Genomic DNA, 18,508 nt, shown 5'->3' with positions numbered 1-18,508 from the left:
GGAGATGTGCTTGGTTGGTGGTTCTTGTTGTAGTTGGGCAGGGTATATTCTTATTAGGATGAGTCATTGAGTCTTGATTATGGGTTTGAATATGGTGGGGGTTCTAATCCTTGGCTGACTCTAGGTAATTTCTTATCACCTATCTATGTATTATTCTTCACTAGTTGAGTGGCATGTGCATTTGCATTTGCAAGAGGAGTGAGGATAGTGGAGACTGGTGAGGATAATAAATGAACTAAATTAATGCTGGTCTGCAAGTGAAGCCAAGGCAACTATCAGCATTATATAGTAAAGATATTTCAATAAGTTTTCCTTTATTATAAAAAGGAGTTAGAGCACCCTTCACATGGATTTGTGAAGATGAATTTTGATGACTGTTCTTTGGGACATCTGGGGATGGGGGATTTGGAAGGCTTATAAATGTTAGAATTTTTTTGGTTTTCTCAGGACCAATAGGCAGTGTATAATTCTCTTAGAGCTGACGTTTTAGTCGTATTGGGAATGGACAGTTGAAGGAGACTCCAAAGTAGTGACTAGTTGGACGCTATCTCAAGCTGAAGCTCCATGGTTGTTTTATGATATCATTTGTGAGGTCAGGTCACTAGTGACCTGATTGAATAGCTCATTCAGGTGAGTTCAAGACCAGCTAACTCCTTGGCTGATAGCTTAGGAAGTGGAGCAAATAGGGAGTCCACATATTGGAGGACATTCAATATGGGTTGACTTGTATTGTGCACTCTTCAATTGTGTAATGGTACCATCAGTCTTTGGACTGGATTGCAACTATCCTATTTAATTTTCCATTCAGTAAATTCAATTGGTCTTGTTGCTGATAGCAGAAAGAACAAGAAAGGAAATCCACATGATGGTTTCTTATCAACTTAGAACTATAAAGCTGACCATGACTGCTCTAAGATATATAGTACATTTCATGTCTGTGCTTACAGCAGTCAATTGCTTTTCTTTCTATTCAATGAATTCCTTTTGCACTTGCTATCAAATTGGTAACAACTATTTCTTGTTCTGCAGGAGCTGGTTACCTTTAGTTCTCATCCTTTATTCAAATCACCGACTATTTCAAATGCTGGGAAGCATCTCTCTGCAGTTGAGTTTCATTCTGTTCTTGAGAAGGCTGGTAAGTGATTTGTGCTTTATATCTCTTTTCCCTCCTGTTGTTAAGTATTTGTGGTAGCAATACCTGATAAATGATTTTTTTTTCAGGTAATACTTTTGAAAATGAGGGCTCTGTACATAAAAAAAAACTTCTTCTGTTGGATGCAAGGAATTTATACGAGACAAGAATTGGGAAATTTCAAACTCCAAATGTGGAAACTCTAGACCCAGAGATCAGACAGTATAGTGATTTACCTGCTTGGATAGATAATCACTCTGAGCATTTGCAAGGCAACTATGTTCTCATGTAAATACTCTCCTATTTTGTATTCATGATAAGCAGTTCTTAGATGTTGGTATGATAGAGGTTATTATCTTGTTTTATAGATGTGTTTTTTCTCCTTCCAATTTTATATATGTATTGTAAGAGAGTATTTTATATATCTTTGGTGTACTCTACTAACAATAGCATCCAAAATTTACTAGTGAAGGATGTTTGGGGTAAATCGATCGCTCCGAGAGAGCTTTTTGTTGGGAAGCCTTCTTGATAAGATGTAATACTTGTGATTTGCTCCAAAGTAGGGGTGTCAACGGTATTCGAAAATCCGATTTTGAATTCGACATTCGGCATAGTCGAATCGAATTTGGATAATTCAAATATCTAGTCGGTTGAATTTGGATATCCTATTATACCGAATAGTTAATCGGATTCGAATTCGGATATGACCTGATTCAATTTGATAAATATCCGAATTCAATCGATTATTTAATTCTTATATAAAATATATAAAATATTTTATATAATTTATATACAATTAAGTTGTATAAATAGTTTATATATTTTATATCAATAAAATATTTGTTTTATATATTTATTAATTATCTAAAATAATTAATTAATTGAATTCGAATCGAATCGAATATTCAACTATTTAATTGGATTCGAATTTGGATATTAATTTCCAATATCCGTCGGATATTGAATCGAATTTGGGTATCGGGTTTTCTAATCGGATTCGAATTCAGATATTGCTTGATCCGATTCGAATTTGATCCATTTACACCCCTACTCCAAAGGAAAAGGCTTAATAGGTGCTTGTCTCCACAATGGTGCATCTTATGCAAGGCTAATGGTGAAAACCCCTACCACATATTAGTTTTTGCCCTTTCAGTTCTGATATTTGGGTTTGGTTTATGGATCTATTTGGTTGCAGGTGGTTCCCTCCCCCAAGCATGCAAGGTTTGTTTGCTGCTTCTTTCTTTAGGTGGCTGAAGAAAAGAGGTAAGATCATGTGGAGATGTTTGAGAGCTTCCATTTGTTGGACTTTGTTGGAAGAAAGGAATCAAAGAACTTTCTTTGAAAAAGAAAGAAAGAAAGAAGAGCTGATTGTGGTCATAACAGTTAGGGTGATGCAATGGTTGAAAACTATGGAGCTATTTGTTGATGTCTCTACGGGTATGCTACTGAACAATTGGAAGGACACTGCCTCCTTTGTGCCGACTCGATCAATGGTGTGTCCTCTGTTTCCACCTCCACCCTTATGGTTTTTGAAGTTAAAAGTTCGATGGGAGTGGTGAAGGCAACCCACTCCCATCAGGTGCTGGAGGTGTAATCAAAGGTGAAAGTGGGAAGGTGGTTGCATTATACTCAGGTCCCATTCGGTTGGGTGACTCTTAGAGCTATGTAAGTGCGATGGTGTGGTAAGCCTACGTGCGAGGGTCTCCTTGAAGGACAAATGAAGATCAGATGTAGGAGGTAGGCTAAAGGCTAGGGAAAATGTGAGTGATAAGATGATGATTGCACTGTGAGATGGACCCCTATTTATAGGGAGGGATCCTAAGGTCCCGAAAGGAAGGGCCCAAAAGCGTTTGATTCCCATTAGGAAAGGGAATCTCAGATTCGCTGTTAGTTGTTAGGGAGCACTGCTAGGGTTTTGCCACGTGTCTTATGAGATATCTTTGGGACGAACTTTCCTTTCATCCGAGGATTCTCATAATCCGTGTGTGCTACTTCCTTTCGTGACCCATTTAACTAACGTGGCACAAGTGATGTCATTATTTAGTGGGCGCGCGTCTTTACTAGGTTTATGGGGTATTCTGTCACGCATGTAACTTAAAGACGCATGTGTAACTGATATCTATTCCCGGTCTACGGTGATTTTGTGAGAGTCGCGATTCTACATGGACTTCGAATTCATCGCAACTGCACGCGTGTCTAAAACTCATCACAAATCTGTGCATGTCTAAGGTTCATCACAGATTTGTGCGTGTCTAAAGTTCATCGCAGATTTGTTTCGAGTACGAGTTTGTCGCGGTCGTGCGATGAGTTATATACTCATCATAGACATCCAATGAGTTATGAACTCATCCCAAGCGTCCATGTGGTATAAATTCAGTATTCTCCCTACTCTGATGGTCTGAATGATCACTATGTACCTACAAGCTGAATTGTTTGCTTTCTTAGTAGGGCTAAGGAAAGCAAAGGAGGTGAGCACCCAAAAATTGATTATTGAAGGAGACTCATGACTAGTGCTAAATTGGTTACGGAAGGGTAATGGTTTTTGGATCTATGCTAATGAGAGAAGAGAGGTTAAGTGGCTGCTGAGGGGAATGGAAATCCAGGTTCAGTGGGTGAAAAGAATTGCAAATGCCTTTGCTCAAAACAAGGGGTGGGTAGGGGTCAATTGTTTTGGGCAATTCTGTAATCTTCTTGTTATTTGGGGGAGAGTTAAGTCATTTTATCTGTCCCTGAAATTTTATATGTATTCTTGATTTCTTTTAATAATATTGAATTCTGTTATTGATAAAAAAAGAGTATTTTAAGATGGATTAATGGCAAGATGAGGAATAGCAAAGCTAGAAAGGAGTGTATTTGAGGGAACTTAGGGGTAACACTGAATGGTGATGTAAGGTAAAGAGGGGAAACCCATTTAGATGTTCTGGCCATGTGAGCAAAGACCAGCACATGCACTGGGAAGATGGTTTTATGCAATTTTAGAGTTTTAATAGAACAATGTGAAGGCCAAGAGGGAACAAAGAAAAGGGGCAACAATGTGGACAAGAGCGGCAACAATATGGAAATTTGGGAAGAAAGGAACAAAATAATATTTTTGGAAAAGGAGAGAAGTGAGGAAGGTATAATTGAAACAGTAATTATTAGAGTGGTACATTGGTTGAAATTTTTGGAAGCTTTCTCAAATTCTCAATGGATATACTTACAAAGTGGAAGGAAGTGGCTGATTCACGTTCAAATAAGACTGTCTTCAATCATCAATGGTCTCCACTGGAAAGAGGGTTCATCAAACTAAACTTTGATGGTACATGGGAAACCCAGGAATGTCAGGTATTAGAGAAGTATTTAGAGATGAGGAGGGAAGATAATTGCTCGATTAGAAAACTGAGGGTTTCTCAAAACTGGTTGTGAGTTGGATACAATATGAGGAGATGAAGTTTTGGACCTATAACAATGAAAAGAAGTCCAAATGGCTAACTAGAGACATGGAAGTAATTGTTTGTTGGATCAAGCAAAGTGCCAAGTCTTTAGATGATGCATTAGCCAAACAAGGGTTGGGAGAGTCTCTTTTTTTGACTAGTCATTCTTTAGAGGAAAATGTGGTCTTAGACTGAGTGAAATGGAGGAATGTCTTGTAAAGAGAGTGAGAGAACAAGAGAAGAGAGAAGAGTGGAGAGTGATAACTTGACAATGCATGTCCTTGACTATTTATTTTCTTCCTAAAATAACCCTTCCTTGGACAAACTGAATATTTCTACACTCCCTCAAGCAAGTACCAGTTAGCTTGCCTAGGAAGTACGAAGATATAATATAACCTCGGTAGCAATACTCCGGTGCTTCTCTCAAACAAGGCAGCTTGGAGATTCTATCATCATTGCAGCTAGCTCTTACACAATAGTCACAAGGACCAAATTAACTTGACTACACTTGTCGCATGGCCATTTTTTTTTGATTTTAATGAATTTTTATTTTTATCATAGAAAACTCTTGTGGTTTCACCTATTTTTTCTTTTAAAAAATATTAGGAAAAAAGAGGAATGCATGTAAACAAATTGATGCAACTCTTTCATTTCCTCCCTAGATACATGGTGCAGGTGGGACCCATTAAAAGACACACCAAAGGATAAAGTTGGACATACCTTTTCATGGTTCCCATAATCTTTAAGGCACTATGAAACATAGTTGTCTAGGTGTCTATGTGATTATAGGCAACTATTGAACACCTAGTTGCCTAGGCAATGGAGTTTTGCAAAGAAAAAACTAAATTCTAGGTTAGCTCCCTAATTTTACATACCAATCATCATGGATATTGATTGAAAAAATAGCAATTTGGGCACCTGTTTTAAATGGTTTGTTCTCTTTTTCTTCCTTTTTCCATGCCCTTGTCCAACCCTTTGTTAATAGTTTTTTTCCTCCCCTTTTGATTCGGAGTCCAATTCGACCATCTGGCTTAGAGTAATCCGGATCAAGATCAGTTTGAAGTGGTCCGACTGGATTGGCCAAAAATGAATTTTCATACCCTCTACTCTGAATCGTGAGAGGAGTTGTATCGAGCTCTGTTGAAGGAACCTTCGAGTGCCTAAAGTTCTTAGACAAATGTTTAGTCGGTCGTTTCGTCAATTCTGAACCAGATGTTGAAGTAGTTTGGAACTGGGCAGTGGCTGAATGGAAACCAAGTAGACACTTCTAGGTGAGAAGTTTTGGCGCAAGACTCTTTTTTTCTCTCTTTCAATAGTGAAGAAGAAGCCTCGGATATTCTTGAGCGCGAACAAGATTAGTTGGAGTCCAGAGTTAAGACTGGGGAGGTGGAATCATCTTGTCAGTGTGCTAAGAAATGTGGGGTCTTCAAGCTTCATTTGGATTAATGTGTTTGGTATTCCCCTTGATGCTTGGAGCTTCCTTACTTTCAGGAAGATTGGAGACACTTGTGGGATTTTCAGGTTCATTGACTCAAGAACCTTGGATTGGAAGAATTTAGTAAGTGCACGTATCTTAATTGAGGTGGAGGAAATTCATTTGGTTCCAACATCCCTTCTATTCCACTTTGGCGGAGAACTTTTCGATTTAAGAGTGGCGGTGGAAGGGATACAAAGGGCCAAAGAACTGAACATTAAAAAGCTGATTATAGAAGGTGATTCTAAAATTGTGGTGAATTGGCTAACAAAGGACGGTTCTATGCTCTGGAGATACATTGAAATACATTGTATATGGATAAAGAGAATTGCAAATGCATTGATAGATGGTTTAGCTAAACAAGGGGTAAACAGGAATACTATGTTCTGGGCTGTTTTGTAATTGTAATTGTAATTGCTTCATGGTTAGAATGTACCTTGGGTAGTTGGGAGTTAAGACTATTTAGCTCCCTCCTTTGTAACTCTGATTATCTAATTCCTTATTAATAAAAGTTCATTGTTATTGATCAAAAAAAAAAAAAAGAGTGGTGGTGGAAGGAGGTGATCCTCATGATCTTTTTGGTTCAAGAAGGCGGAAGTCGAATAATTTTTTCATAGAGATAGTGCCTAAGGTTGAAGAAGAGGGTAGTTTGGGCAAAAAAATAGACTTGGGTTCTAATGGGGCTATTTTGATGGCTTTGGTGGACTTTTGAGACTTTGGAAAAGGAAGAAGTGATGATTTGGGGGTGAGCTCAAAAAAGGAAGAGGGGAGCAGGGCCCACTTGGTGCTAGATGCTGGTGAAGATGGAAATTCTCCAATTCCACATCTTCAAGGGGTATCTTGCATCGGGGGGGGGGGGGAGTTTCCAGTGAGGCCCACTCTCCAAAGTCTTTACCAAATAGTGTGAGCAGGTCTTGCGCCCCCCGCCCAAGGTTGGGGTTATTAAGAGGAGTTTGAATTTCTACAAACTCGATATCAATCAGAGGAAGCTGAATAGTCATGTGTTGGGGTTGTAGAAATTTCTCTCATACTGTGCATGTAACCAAAATTTTTTCCCGTTTGAAGCTTGATTTGGTTGGGTCTGGGCCTACAAAGAACTACAGAAGGGTGTATAGAAGAAGCAACAATAAATCATCTAAAAATTCAAAGCAAGATCTGGATTTTGAGAACTCTTAGGATGCCTCTAACTTGGGCAAGCAGCTAGGAAATGGTGACCTTGTTGGCGTCCCTGAAAAAAGTACCAATGTGGTTAGTAGAGAACTTGATATTAGTCTCGAAAAGAAGGTGGAAAAATCTGGAACTGCCTCGTTCAAGGTAGCGGCTAGAAAGGATGTAGAAATTGGTAAAAGCTTGGGTTTGTTTTTTTTGGGGAGGTGAGGATTTCGCCTTAAAAGCTTTTGAAGAGTTTGAGAGGAAGAAGGAAGAGAGCTCGAGAAAAGGGTTAATTGGAAGAGGGAAATGGGATGAAGATGGCGACAACCAAAAGGAGGTTCTTGATGGAGGAGATTAGATTATCTCTTCTGTTTGTACCTTTTTTTTTGCTTTTTAGTTTGTCCTTTTGTTCTTGGTCTAGGTGTTGGCGCCGGAGGAGTTAGCCTTGCTGTGTTGTTTGGTGTCTTTGTCTGTTAGTATTTGCTGTAAGAAGGGTGTAAGTCAATTTTCCTCTCTCGGGTGATTTCTTGTCACCTTCCTTTGTATTTCTTTTATTTTAACGAGTTTTCTCTGTACCTTTAAAAAAAAAAAAAGGAGTGGTCCCATTCCTTCCAAGGCAAAGGTTTTCTGTTGGGAAGCGGCTATTCAGGTCATCAATACTCATGAAAGACTCCAAAGAAAGTGGAAGAATTGGTTCGTTTCACTTCATGCTTGTATCCTTTGCTTGAAGAGTGGGGGGAGCACCAACTGCCTTTTGCTTCATTGTTCCTTTGCTTCCTTTGTGTGGCAAAGTTTTCTATCCTTGGAAGGTAGAACTTGGGAGGCCCCAACTGAGGTTGTTTTCCTGTTCAACCCAAGCTTGATGAGATATACTACAAGGAGTTAAAATATGTTAGTATCCTTGAAGAAAAGTATAAGTCACTAAGGAGGTTTTTGATCTTCTAATGATTAGAGTGGCTCATTAGGTTTCAGTTTGTGATGAATTCAGTGAATGATTTGTTTAGAAATTGGCAGGCGTTTCTAGTTCCCATATTTCAAGACTAGAAAGAGTGGCTGAGTGGGGTCCTCCATCAGCTGGGAGGTTGAAACTGAACTTCGATGGGTGCTGTCTGGGAAATCCGGGAGAATCAGGAGTTGGGGGTGTTGTGAGAGATGAAAGTGACAACATTCTTCTTAGTTTCTTTGGTCCAGTTGGAAATGGGATTTCTCTTAGAGCTGAGATGTTGGTAGTAATTCAAGGGATGGAATTGATAAAGCTAAAAGGGTGGAAAGAAGTGAACATTGAAGGAGATTGCCAAATAGTTATTTTTTGGCTGAAGAATAGAGAAGAAATTCCTTGGAGGATGTGGCCGCTCGTAACACAGGTACTGGCTCAGGGGGACTCCTTGAATGTCTCATTCATTTGGATTTCTAGAAGTGCCAATCACTTGGCTGACATGTTGGCTAGATTAGGAGTGTCCAAGGATCAGATTGAGTGGGGTTGTCCAGGATCAGGCTATAATTTGTAACTCGTTAGCATTTGTGTTTCTGATTCTTTCCTTTTTCTCTTTCTAACAAACAACTGTGTTGTTGGGGCTTGCCTTTTGATGCCAGTCTGTGGATGGTGCGCTAGGTTTGGTCCGCCTCTTCTAACGGCATTTTTACTTGTGTTTCTTTTTTCAATACCCTTGTGCAATATCCTAGTGGGGGAGAGAATTTCCTGGTGAAAGAGATTTGGAGTAAGCCCATTCCTCCCAAAGTTCAAGCTTTATGCTAGGAGATTTTTCTTAGACACTTGTAACATCCTTCAATAGAGGAGGGCAAATAAATGCCTCTCCCCTCATGCTTGCTTTCTTTGTTTTGCTAATGGTGAATCCCTCCCCCATTTGTTGATCTTTTGTCCTTTTTTGCTCTTTGTTTGGGAGTCTTTTATGTTCTATCTTTGGTTGCAGGTGGAGCTCTCCCCAAGATGTAGTGAGTCTCTTCAGCCCAAACTACTTAAGGCAGCTGAAGAAAAGTGGTTGGACTGTGTGGAAATTAGTTAGGGCAGTAGTGGTGTGGACTATTTGGGAGGAAAGGAATGCAAGGATATTTAATGATAAGTACATGCCTAAAGAAGAAATTGTGGAGATTGTAAAAACTCTTGAGCTCTTTCAAAAGTCCTCAAATGACTGATATAGTAAGGACATGGAATGAACTAGCGCACTCCTCTAAATTGGAAGAAAGAAAGTAGATGGAATTGAAGCCCCTGGGTACCAACAAAATTAAGCTAAATTTTGATGGAAGCTCTATAGGAATCCTGGGTTTGGTAGGCATTGGTGGTGTGTTTAGAGATACTTCAAGTATTGGCAATTTAGGTCCTTTGGGGGTGGGTGAGTCTCAAAAGGCTGAGTTGTTAGCACTTCTACATGGACTAAAATTTGCAAGCTGATTTAAAAAACTTGGAGGTTGAAGGGGACTCACAATTAGTGATCTCTTGAGTTACCGATAGGGGCAATGTTCCTTGGATTTATAGATACTCTCTAAGGGAAATTTAAAGCTTGGAAAGGAGCTAAATGCCTCCTTTACTTGGATTAGGATTGCCAATGGGATCACTGACTCTTTTGCTAAATAGAGGGTCTACAAGCAACAACTATTTTAGGCTGTTTTGTAATATGTTGTTGGGCATAGATTGTCTTTTCTGTTTTTCTGTAACATGTTTCAATCAGTTATGAATAAAATTCATCTTCTTGTTGATCAAAAGAAAAGGAAACCTTAACCTGCTTCATTCCTAGTTTTTCTGTTTTTCTTGCTGATCATTGCCCTATTTAGTTAGGACAAGAATCCTTAGGTTCTAGACCTAGACCCTTTAGGTTTGAGAATGTGGTGGAGAGAAGAGCTAACGGGGTGAAGTGGAAAGGAGTTAGATTTCATAAAAAAATTGAGAGATTTGATGACAAAATTAAAAGTCTGGAATAAGGATCAGTTTGGAAGAATAGAGGACTTAAATTCTTCCTTGTTGATTCTGATTGTGGAAATGAATGGGAAAGAATCCCAAAGGACTATGAATGCACAAGAACGTGAATTGGAGTGATGATTAAAGGAGTTACAAGTGGTCTTGTTGTGAGAAGAGATATTGTGGAGGCAAAAATCAAGATATAAATATTCATAAAAAAAAAATCAAGATATAAATAAATCAAGGAAGGAGATGGGGACACAAAATTGTTTCACGTTATGGCCAATGGGAGGAGGAAAAATTTTGTAGCATAGCTTGAGATTGATGGAGAGGAAATCCCTTCTCAAGAAGAGATAACCAGGCATTTTGTAGATCATTTCAAGTAAATATTGAGAAGGCCCCTTAGCTATTGGGTGGAAGTGGATGGTCTGGGCTGGCTAAGTCTATCTGAGAGTGATAGAGATGGTTGGAAAGAAAATTCGAGGAGGAAACCGGACAAGCAATCTTCTTAATGGATATAGTTAAAAGAGACTTATTTGAGGTTTTTAGAGAGTTTGAGGATAATCTTGTTGTTAGCCTTGGAGTTATTGCCACTTTTATAGCTCTTGTTCCCAAGAAGACAGTTGCTAAACATCCTAAGGATTTCAGACCAATCAGCTTGATGACTAGTATTTACAAGATTTTGGCAAAGGTTTTATCCTTGAGGGTCAAAGCTGTACTCCCCTCTCTAATTAGTCAAGCTCAAGGTGCTTTTGTACAAGGCAGACAAATTATAGATCAATTTGATAGAAAATGAATGTGTGAAGGAGATGAAGAGATCAAGTAATAAAGGCTGTTTGCAAATTGGATCTTGAAAATGCCTACGATTTGGTGGATTGTAGTTTCCTTTTAGAGCTGTTAAGGAAGTGTGGGTTTCCGGGAAAGATGGTGCAATCGGATTAAGGGTTGCCTCACTTCTTGCCATTATTCCATTCTAGTCAATGGGGTAGTTAAGGACTTCTTCCTAGCATTTAGGGGGAAGACCATAAGTGGGTGTAGTATAGGAAGAAATAGAGTTCCAGTGACCCATCTTCATTTTGCAGATGACACTATAATATTTTGTTAAGGGAGTGATTTAAGGAAGGTAAGGAACCTTAAGAATTTAATAAAATTTTTTGAAAGTGCCTCAATTCTAAAAATTAATTTTAAAAAGTGGTGTGGTTGGAATTAATTTGGATAATTCGGAATTGGAGTCTATTATAGAGTGCTTAGAGTGTTCCACCTTGTCTGGGCCCCTAATTTATTTAGGACTACCCCTAGGAGCTAACCCAAAGGTGAGTCGGTTTTGGAACCTTGTTGTGGAAAAGTTTGGAAAAAAGTTGGCGACTTGGAAAAAGAATTATATTTCCTTGGGGGTAGATTGACTTAACTTGCTGGTTAACTTTTTGTCTGTCTTTAAGATTACTGCTAGGGAAGCTAAGAAGATAGAGTAGATGATGAGGGTTTTTTTGTGGGAGCTGAGGCAAGAGAAGAAGGATCATTTGATTAGGTGGGAGGTGTGGTTAGTCGATGTAAGGAAGAAGGAGGTCTAGGATTAGGGAATCTTGCTCATAAGAATGGTGCTCTTCTAGGGAAGTGATTGTGGATGGCCTTTAGAGAGGGAGAGGTTGTGGCATGAGGTGGTGGCTAGTACCCATGGCTATTCCGGAAATGGTTGGGATGGAAAGGTATCTAGAAGGGCTACTCTTGCAATACCTTGGAAGGCAATTCATGGCATCCTCCCTAAAAGTTCCTCCGCCTAGTAAGATATGATGCTTGCTCTGGGACTCGTTTATCTTCTGAGAAGACATTTGGGTGGGGCAATCTGCCCGGACTGCCCCTCAAGGACTTTTCCCCCTCACTTTTCTCTATTTCCCTTTATAAAAAAGAGCTCGTGTCTACCTTTCTTTTATCCCCGGTTACTCCCTTATCTACAAACTGGGACTTTGTCTCCCGTAGAGGGTTGAGGGATCATGAATCCTTTTTTGTTTTTTGCTCTTATTGTTACTTGATTCTGTTTGCTTGGATCCTCTTAATTCTAATAGGAGAATTTGGACTTCGACTCCAAAAGGTTCATTTACTTTTGTTTCTTTCTTCAAGTCCCTTTGCTCTAGTTCTTCTCCTTGGTATTCCCAATAAAAGAAGAAAAGACCTTTCTTGTGTTTATCCCCTAACGGTGTACTCCATGAAAAGAGGGAGACTTATGTTGAAATGTATAAGAGTAGCTCTCCTATGGACTATTTGGGAAGAAAGGAATGCCAGAATATTTTAGGAGAAGGAAAGAACCCTTATTGAAGTCAAGGAGTGCATTTTGACAAGGGCTATTATGTGGCTGAAATCCTTAAAACTCTTTGAAAATTACTCCTTCGATGATATAAGGAGGAACTGGTCTGTAGTGGCGTTTGCTTTTTCTAAGAAGCTCAGAATGCAAGCAATTTGGACTCCTCCTATTGGAGGGTTTTGTTAAGCTGAATTTTGATGGGAGTAGTCAAGGCAATCCAAGACTGTCTGGCATTGGTGGTTTTCTGAGAAATGAGGAGAGTAACATTCTCTCTCTTTGTATTGGGCTTCTCTGTAATTTTTCTTGGTTTTGTATAATCAACTAAAGGGTAGATTGAGTCCTCCATCTCTCCTTCTTAAATGGGAGGTAGCATCTCGTGCCTCTCCATGAGTTGTATTTTGTTTGGCTATTATTTAATGAATCTAATTATTCAACAATAAAAAAAAAGAAAGGAAAAGAAACCTTAATGAGCACAAAATATCTTTAATTGTTTGTAGTGATGGTTGGAAGGTTTCTTGTTATGCCTTGTTTCCTTTGCATGTGTCTGTCTGAACTTGTATTGTTGATATAAAGTAGTTTCAACTTTCAAGGCTCCAAGTCTTCATGATTTCCATGTATATTAGTGAAGACCGACTGCCAATCTACCATCAGTGCAATAATCTGATAGCAAACTAGGCCCATTGATTAATCACAAGATTTCATCTCCACTGTATTTATGTATTACTCGTATTGCACACAATATGTATGACATCTGATATTTCATGGTCACTTAACTATAATTTTTGGAATGAATACTTTGAGAGTATATAAAATGGTATATTTTAATCCTTTAACAAATGATACCATTATTTTTTTTGTGGATGTTGGATGTTCTATCAAATTTGGAAACAATATAAAATATTGGAAATGATATTTAGTCTGAAAAAACCTAATGTTCTTGTAACCATACTGGTTCCCTCAATCTCAAGAAATAGATCATCTATCCTCATTTTCTATGTTCATGTCCATGCTTGTATCCATGTCTTTGGAATAATGCTTTTAGAATATATATAAAATGGTGTATTTTAAGCCTTTAATAAATCATACCATTTATTTTTATAGATGTTGAAGTTCTGTTAAATTTGGAAAAGTTATAAAATTTTGGAAATGATATCTACCAGGAAAAAAAACATAATATTCTTGTAACCATACTGGTTTTCCAGATCTCAAGAAATAGATCCTCTCTTTTCATGTTCATGTCCATATATCTATCCATTTCTCTGGATCTCAGATTGGAAGAGACCATTAAACTAAGTTTTAGCACTTAAGCCATTGATCTTTGTGAATACTGTTTCTTCATATGATCATGCCTCTCTTAAGAAAGCCACCACTTTGAAACTCCAAAGAGCACATTTGTTCTCTTCACCTATTTTTTTTTTTCTCTTTTAATCATTTATTTTTGCGTTTATGATCTTTACCATGTTCAAAAGAACATAAAAGTTTCTAATTTTCTGTAGTATGCTTTATTTTGAGTTTTCATTTCTGTCTTAAACTACAGGTATTGCACCGGAGGAATAAGGTGTGAGATGGCATCATCCTATATCAGGTCAAAAGGTGTTGGTTTTGAGAATGTCTTTCAGGTAAACTTCTGTCAGAAAGATTTATGCTTTGATATTTGTTTGGTGCTTTTTAAAGGTTCATGTATAATTTTCCTTGCTGTGCATGAAGAGATTGGAGAATAGATATTGGACAACCAATGAATGGTGAATTTTTTGTTTACATTATGTATTCTATTCTAAAGAGTGAGAGCTATCATCATCATCATCATCATCTGTGCCTTATCCCAACTATATGGGGTTGGCTACATGAATCGTGTTTCACCAATCTGTTCTATTTAAAGCCATATCCACAGTTAAATTATTAGTGATTAAATCATTTCTTACTACTTCTACCCATGTCTGTCCATTTTGGTCTACCTCTAGCCCTTTTAGCCCCTTCAACTTGTAACAAATCATTTCTTCTAACAGGTGCTTTTGATGGTCTAACCACCATATGCATGTGACTGAGCTAAATGTTAAGGGGTTTTCTATTTTTTGTACATTTTTAGTTTTTTTAGGCAGCAAGGGTACTCAGATTGACTAAAAAAATCCTTGTGCCAACTATATTGGGTAGGAAGAGTATTTTTGTTGTTTTACCTTATAATGTGGTATGGTTATTCTTAGGAGTTGTTTTTCTGGTCATTATGTGGTTAAATTTCATGTCTTTTTTTAAGAGAAGGTAAAAGATTGATATATTAATATGAACAAAAGGTACAGCAAGATGATGTATTCACTACTCAGGGACCAAAAGAACCTGTCCCCTCTGACCTTGACCCCCACCCTGCTTTACAGAAAGAACTCAAAACCTTCATCCTTAAGGGTCATAATTGATTGGCTTAGAATTAATACTGTATACATGGAAGTACAGACACATACTGATATGTAAGAAGCATGGCGAGGGAGGTAAGGGTATCTTGAAGGCCTTGTGCTGCCCCTCTGCTTGCAGTAGGTACATATATTTTTCTTTTTGCAATTAGAAGCCACATGACCATATTCCTTACACTCATAGCATTGTACCTTGGATAAATTACATTTATAAATTATCAAAAAAAAGGAGAACTGCTTCTGCCCCCCATATCCTGCTTCCTGTTGATTGTGGAATGAGTAACAAGTCTTGTTTCCCCCCTTTTCTATCTTTGACAGACCAGCAAATTGTCTTTTTCTTGGACTGTTATACTTCGGAGCTATTTTCTATGGTTGTTTCTTGAAGGATTTGATCCTTCTCCCTTTGCCCTGTAGCATTCGTGGTTACTTTTCTCAGATTAGAGGCTGGATGTTGCTTTTGAGGGTTTTGACCCATTTTCAGACTTGTTTGAATGTGTATTTTCATCTTGGAACTGCTGCTCTATCTTCTAGAATATTTGGGGTCATTTTCTTTTGAGAACTGCTTTCTTTGGTGCTGAATCCCCCCAACCCTTTGTTATTTACATCTTCAAGTCTGATTTAGGTTGGATTACAGCAAGGCTTTTCTTTATTACTTGCTTTAATACAGTGATTTAAAAGGTGCACCATAGGTAGGTGCCTCGCCCAGGTCCTAGGTGCAGCCCTTTCAAAAGGCGCACACCTGGTGTGCCTAGGTGTGCGCTTGATGCGCCTTGTGCCTCAGCCCAGGCATTTGCTCGCTTCGCTCGCTCTCCAAATCTAAGAGCACCCCCTATTTGCTAATGTTCATTCATTCATCCTAATAAAATATCTTTTTAAAAAGCAATTAAAATTATAAAATCATTATTTTTTGTGTGAAAACTAAGAATTTAAGACCCTAACATGGATTTGTTTGGGCTTGCCTTGAGGGGTGTGGCACAAAGATGGCTCGTAGAATCAGGAATGTAATCTGTTTTACATCACATTAGCTACTTGAAGTAATGCAATTGAGAAAAAAAAAGATTTTGGGTTTTACATGCTTGAAAATGTTTTATATGTTTGATTTTATTTTTAAATACTCATTTGAATATGCTTTACATGTTATGTTTATGTATTTTGATTTTAGATTATAGGTTTTTTAAAACATTTATTTTAAAATTTAAGTTTATATTTTTATTAATATTATGTTTAATAGTTTTTTGATTTTTTTTAATTTTTCTGACATTTTTTTTAATTTTTAGCATTCTTTTATTTTTGTGCCTTGCTTCAAAAAGGTGCGTGCCTCGCCTTGTGCCTTTTTTGCGTCTTGCACTTTTAAAACACTACTTTAACATAATATTTTCCAGCTGTGGAGTGTACTCTCTTGGTGTTTTCTTGCTGAAATGGCTATAGGCAGGAGAGATCTTCTTAAAATCAGATTTTATGGGACTAGTTACTCACTATGGAAGTTCGACTTTCAGTTTTATGTTGAGGGGCAGGTCTCTAGGGTCATGTTGATGACTCTTCACCTAGATCTAATGAATCTGATGAAGGGATGGGATATCCATCACATGGACGCCCAAGTCTTGCGGAATGGACTGGGCGAATTCCAAAAATTTTCTCGCATCTTTGCAGGGAATAGAATTCCCTATTTTTGAAAAACATATTTTTCAAGGATCAATCTTGAACCATGAACCAAACCAGATCTGAACCAAAAGGAGTAGGAGGGAGGATGTACCTGATACGGAGAATTAGTATCTCCCAATGGAGGTGTTCACACCCAAGGAAGGATCCAAAGACTGCTCCCACTGAAGATGGCGCAGTGCAGGATGGAGCAGAATCAACAATGTTCTTCAAACGAACTTGACCCTTTGCAAGAATCAACTGGATGGCTTGTGAGTACAGCTCCAATCAATCTTTTCCCAAAAGATTGGTATCAAGATCTGATCTTTATTTCTCCCAAGAACTGGAGATCGAACTAAAGGTAATGACGGCAGCAGGAAGGAGGCGGCAAGAGAGATTTTGCAGAGGTTGCAGAAATCTCTCTTTTGTGAAGCCCCCACCTCTTTTTATAGATTTAAAGGGATCAGCTCCTAATCCTATTAGGAGCTGTTGATCCAAATTATATTTGGATTAGAAGTCCCTTTAAGTGATAAGGGAGAACCCTTATCTTATCTACAGATCAGATCAGCCATCTCCTAATCTAATTAGGAGGCTTCCGGATCTAAATCTTATTTAGATCTTGGACTCTCTAAGTGGATAGGGTCTAGGCCCAATCTTATCAGCTGATCCATCTCAGAATTTGCCCCCTTTGATTGATTGATCAAATCAGCCTAGTTCGAAATGGGCTTAAGACCCATTTAAGGTTATGTACTCACTTACCCTTCCAAACTACTGCCCAGTTGGGCTTCCTTGTATGGCGTGGGACCCAAACATTGATCTACACATCAGCCACATGGGTTCAGCCCAGCCTTTGTTACAAGGCCTGGCCGAATACACTGTTATGGACAGTGCACCCCCTGAAACCCATCTTATGGGCTCTATGGGCCCAACACTTACCCTAAGTGGTTCCTGGGCCAAGCCACCTTGTAACACCCAGGGACTGTGGGTAGATGCAAGATTAGCCCATCAGGTATTATCCTCAATGGTCTTACACTTAACCTCTCAGTCCATAATGATCAAACACTGCCCAACAAGGGAGGACCTCTCCCTCGACTGGAAGGAACAGTGTTGCACTCTCTGCTTACATGGATCCCGGGAATTAAAACCTTTTTGCAAATCATTTCGAAACCATATATATATATATATATATATATTTTGCAAAACAAAATCCCAACAATTGAAATCGGCTACCGGCAGTCTTGGTTTCCATCAGAGAGAGTGCAACCCCGATCATTACCTTTGTCCGACAAAGGGGCTGATCCTGTCACTATGATCACCCACTCAGATGAATTCTCGGACTGTCCCAACATACCCAGGTTTTGACCCCTGCTAAGGATCTCATTGATTGGTACATCAAAGACAGCTCAATTCGGCACCTAGTGTAGTATCATAATCGAGTCTAGGGGTCAGGTGTAACTTTCCAGTTTTGCCCATCAATCTCCAAGGTCCAGGGCAATACTGGAAATTTGGTCCAGTTCAAAGGTTCTATTAATCCTACACTGCATGTGCTTCGAGTCTCACCCTGGGAGCTGAGACAAGCCACCCCAACAGTTGGCAGCTCACTAGTGTCAGCTTTGGCAAGATAAATCTCCCCAGACTTAACCAATGGCTGTGAACATTCTAAACTAACACAAGTCTCATTAAGTGTCCAATTTAAGGGTATTACACAGAAACACACCACAAGAACATGAATCAAATGTGTACTTTATTCATTTATGTTTTCTACTATAGCTACTGTAGCTACTGTAGCTACTGTAACTACAGTAGTCCGAACCAGTAAGGAGAAGAAGGAAGAGAAGGAGAAGAAGAAGGAGAAGAGAAGAAGAAAGAACTGTCGAACCTAATAGCTATACCCTATCAGTTGACCTCTTAATAGTGATTAGGCTTCTAATTAAAATGTACAAGGACTAAATTGCCCCTACTTAAGTATGGGACAAAGAACCTCTAATAAGATTGCCACATAAGCTCATAACTTAACAAAAGGTGAGTTGACTAATCTACCCTTATTCGACTAACTCTAACAATCCCCCTCAAGCTGGAGAATA

At 38.6% G+C, this 18,508-nt stretch overlaps 1 protein-coding gene across 2 annotated transcripts in view; it reads left to right on the top strand.

The window, feature by feature from the left end:
• Nucleotides 1-18,508, top strand: part of LOC148861232 (rhodanese-like domain protein) — a 97,793-nt gene that overhangs the window by 24,871 nt on the left and 54,414 nt on the right. For both annotated transcript variants that reach the window (XM_088986776.1, XM_088986775.1), the window contains exons 3-5: nt 1,030-1,135; nt 1,222-1,420; nt 13,922-14,003. In XM_088986776.1, the coding sequence (XP_088842902.1) occupies nt 1,030-1,135; nt 1,222-1,420; nt 13,922-14,003 (387 nt within the window). The remainder of the gene's footprint in view (nt 1-1,029; nt 1,136-1,221; nt 1,421-13,921; nt 14,004-18,508) is intronic.

This window comes from Nelumbo lutea, chromosome 4 (assembly GCF_056320005.1).
Source record: "Nelumbo lutea isolate HS-2025 chromosome 4, American lotus-T2T, whole genome shotgun sequence".
NCBI lineage: Eukaryota > Viridiplantae > Streptophyta > Magnoliopsida > Proteales > Nelumbonaceae > Nelumbo > Nelumbo lutea.
This window is presented reverse-complemented; position numbering and strand designations above follow the sequence as displayed.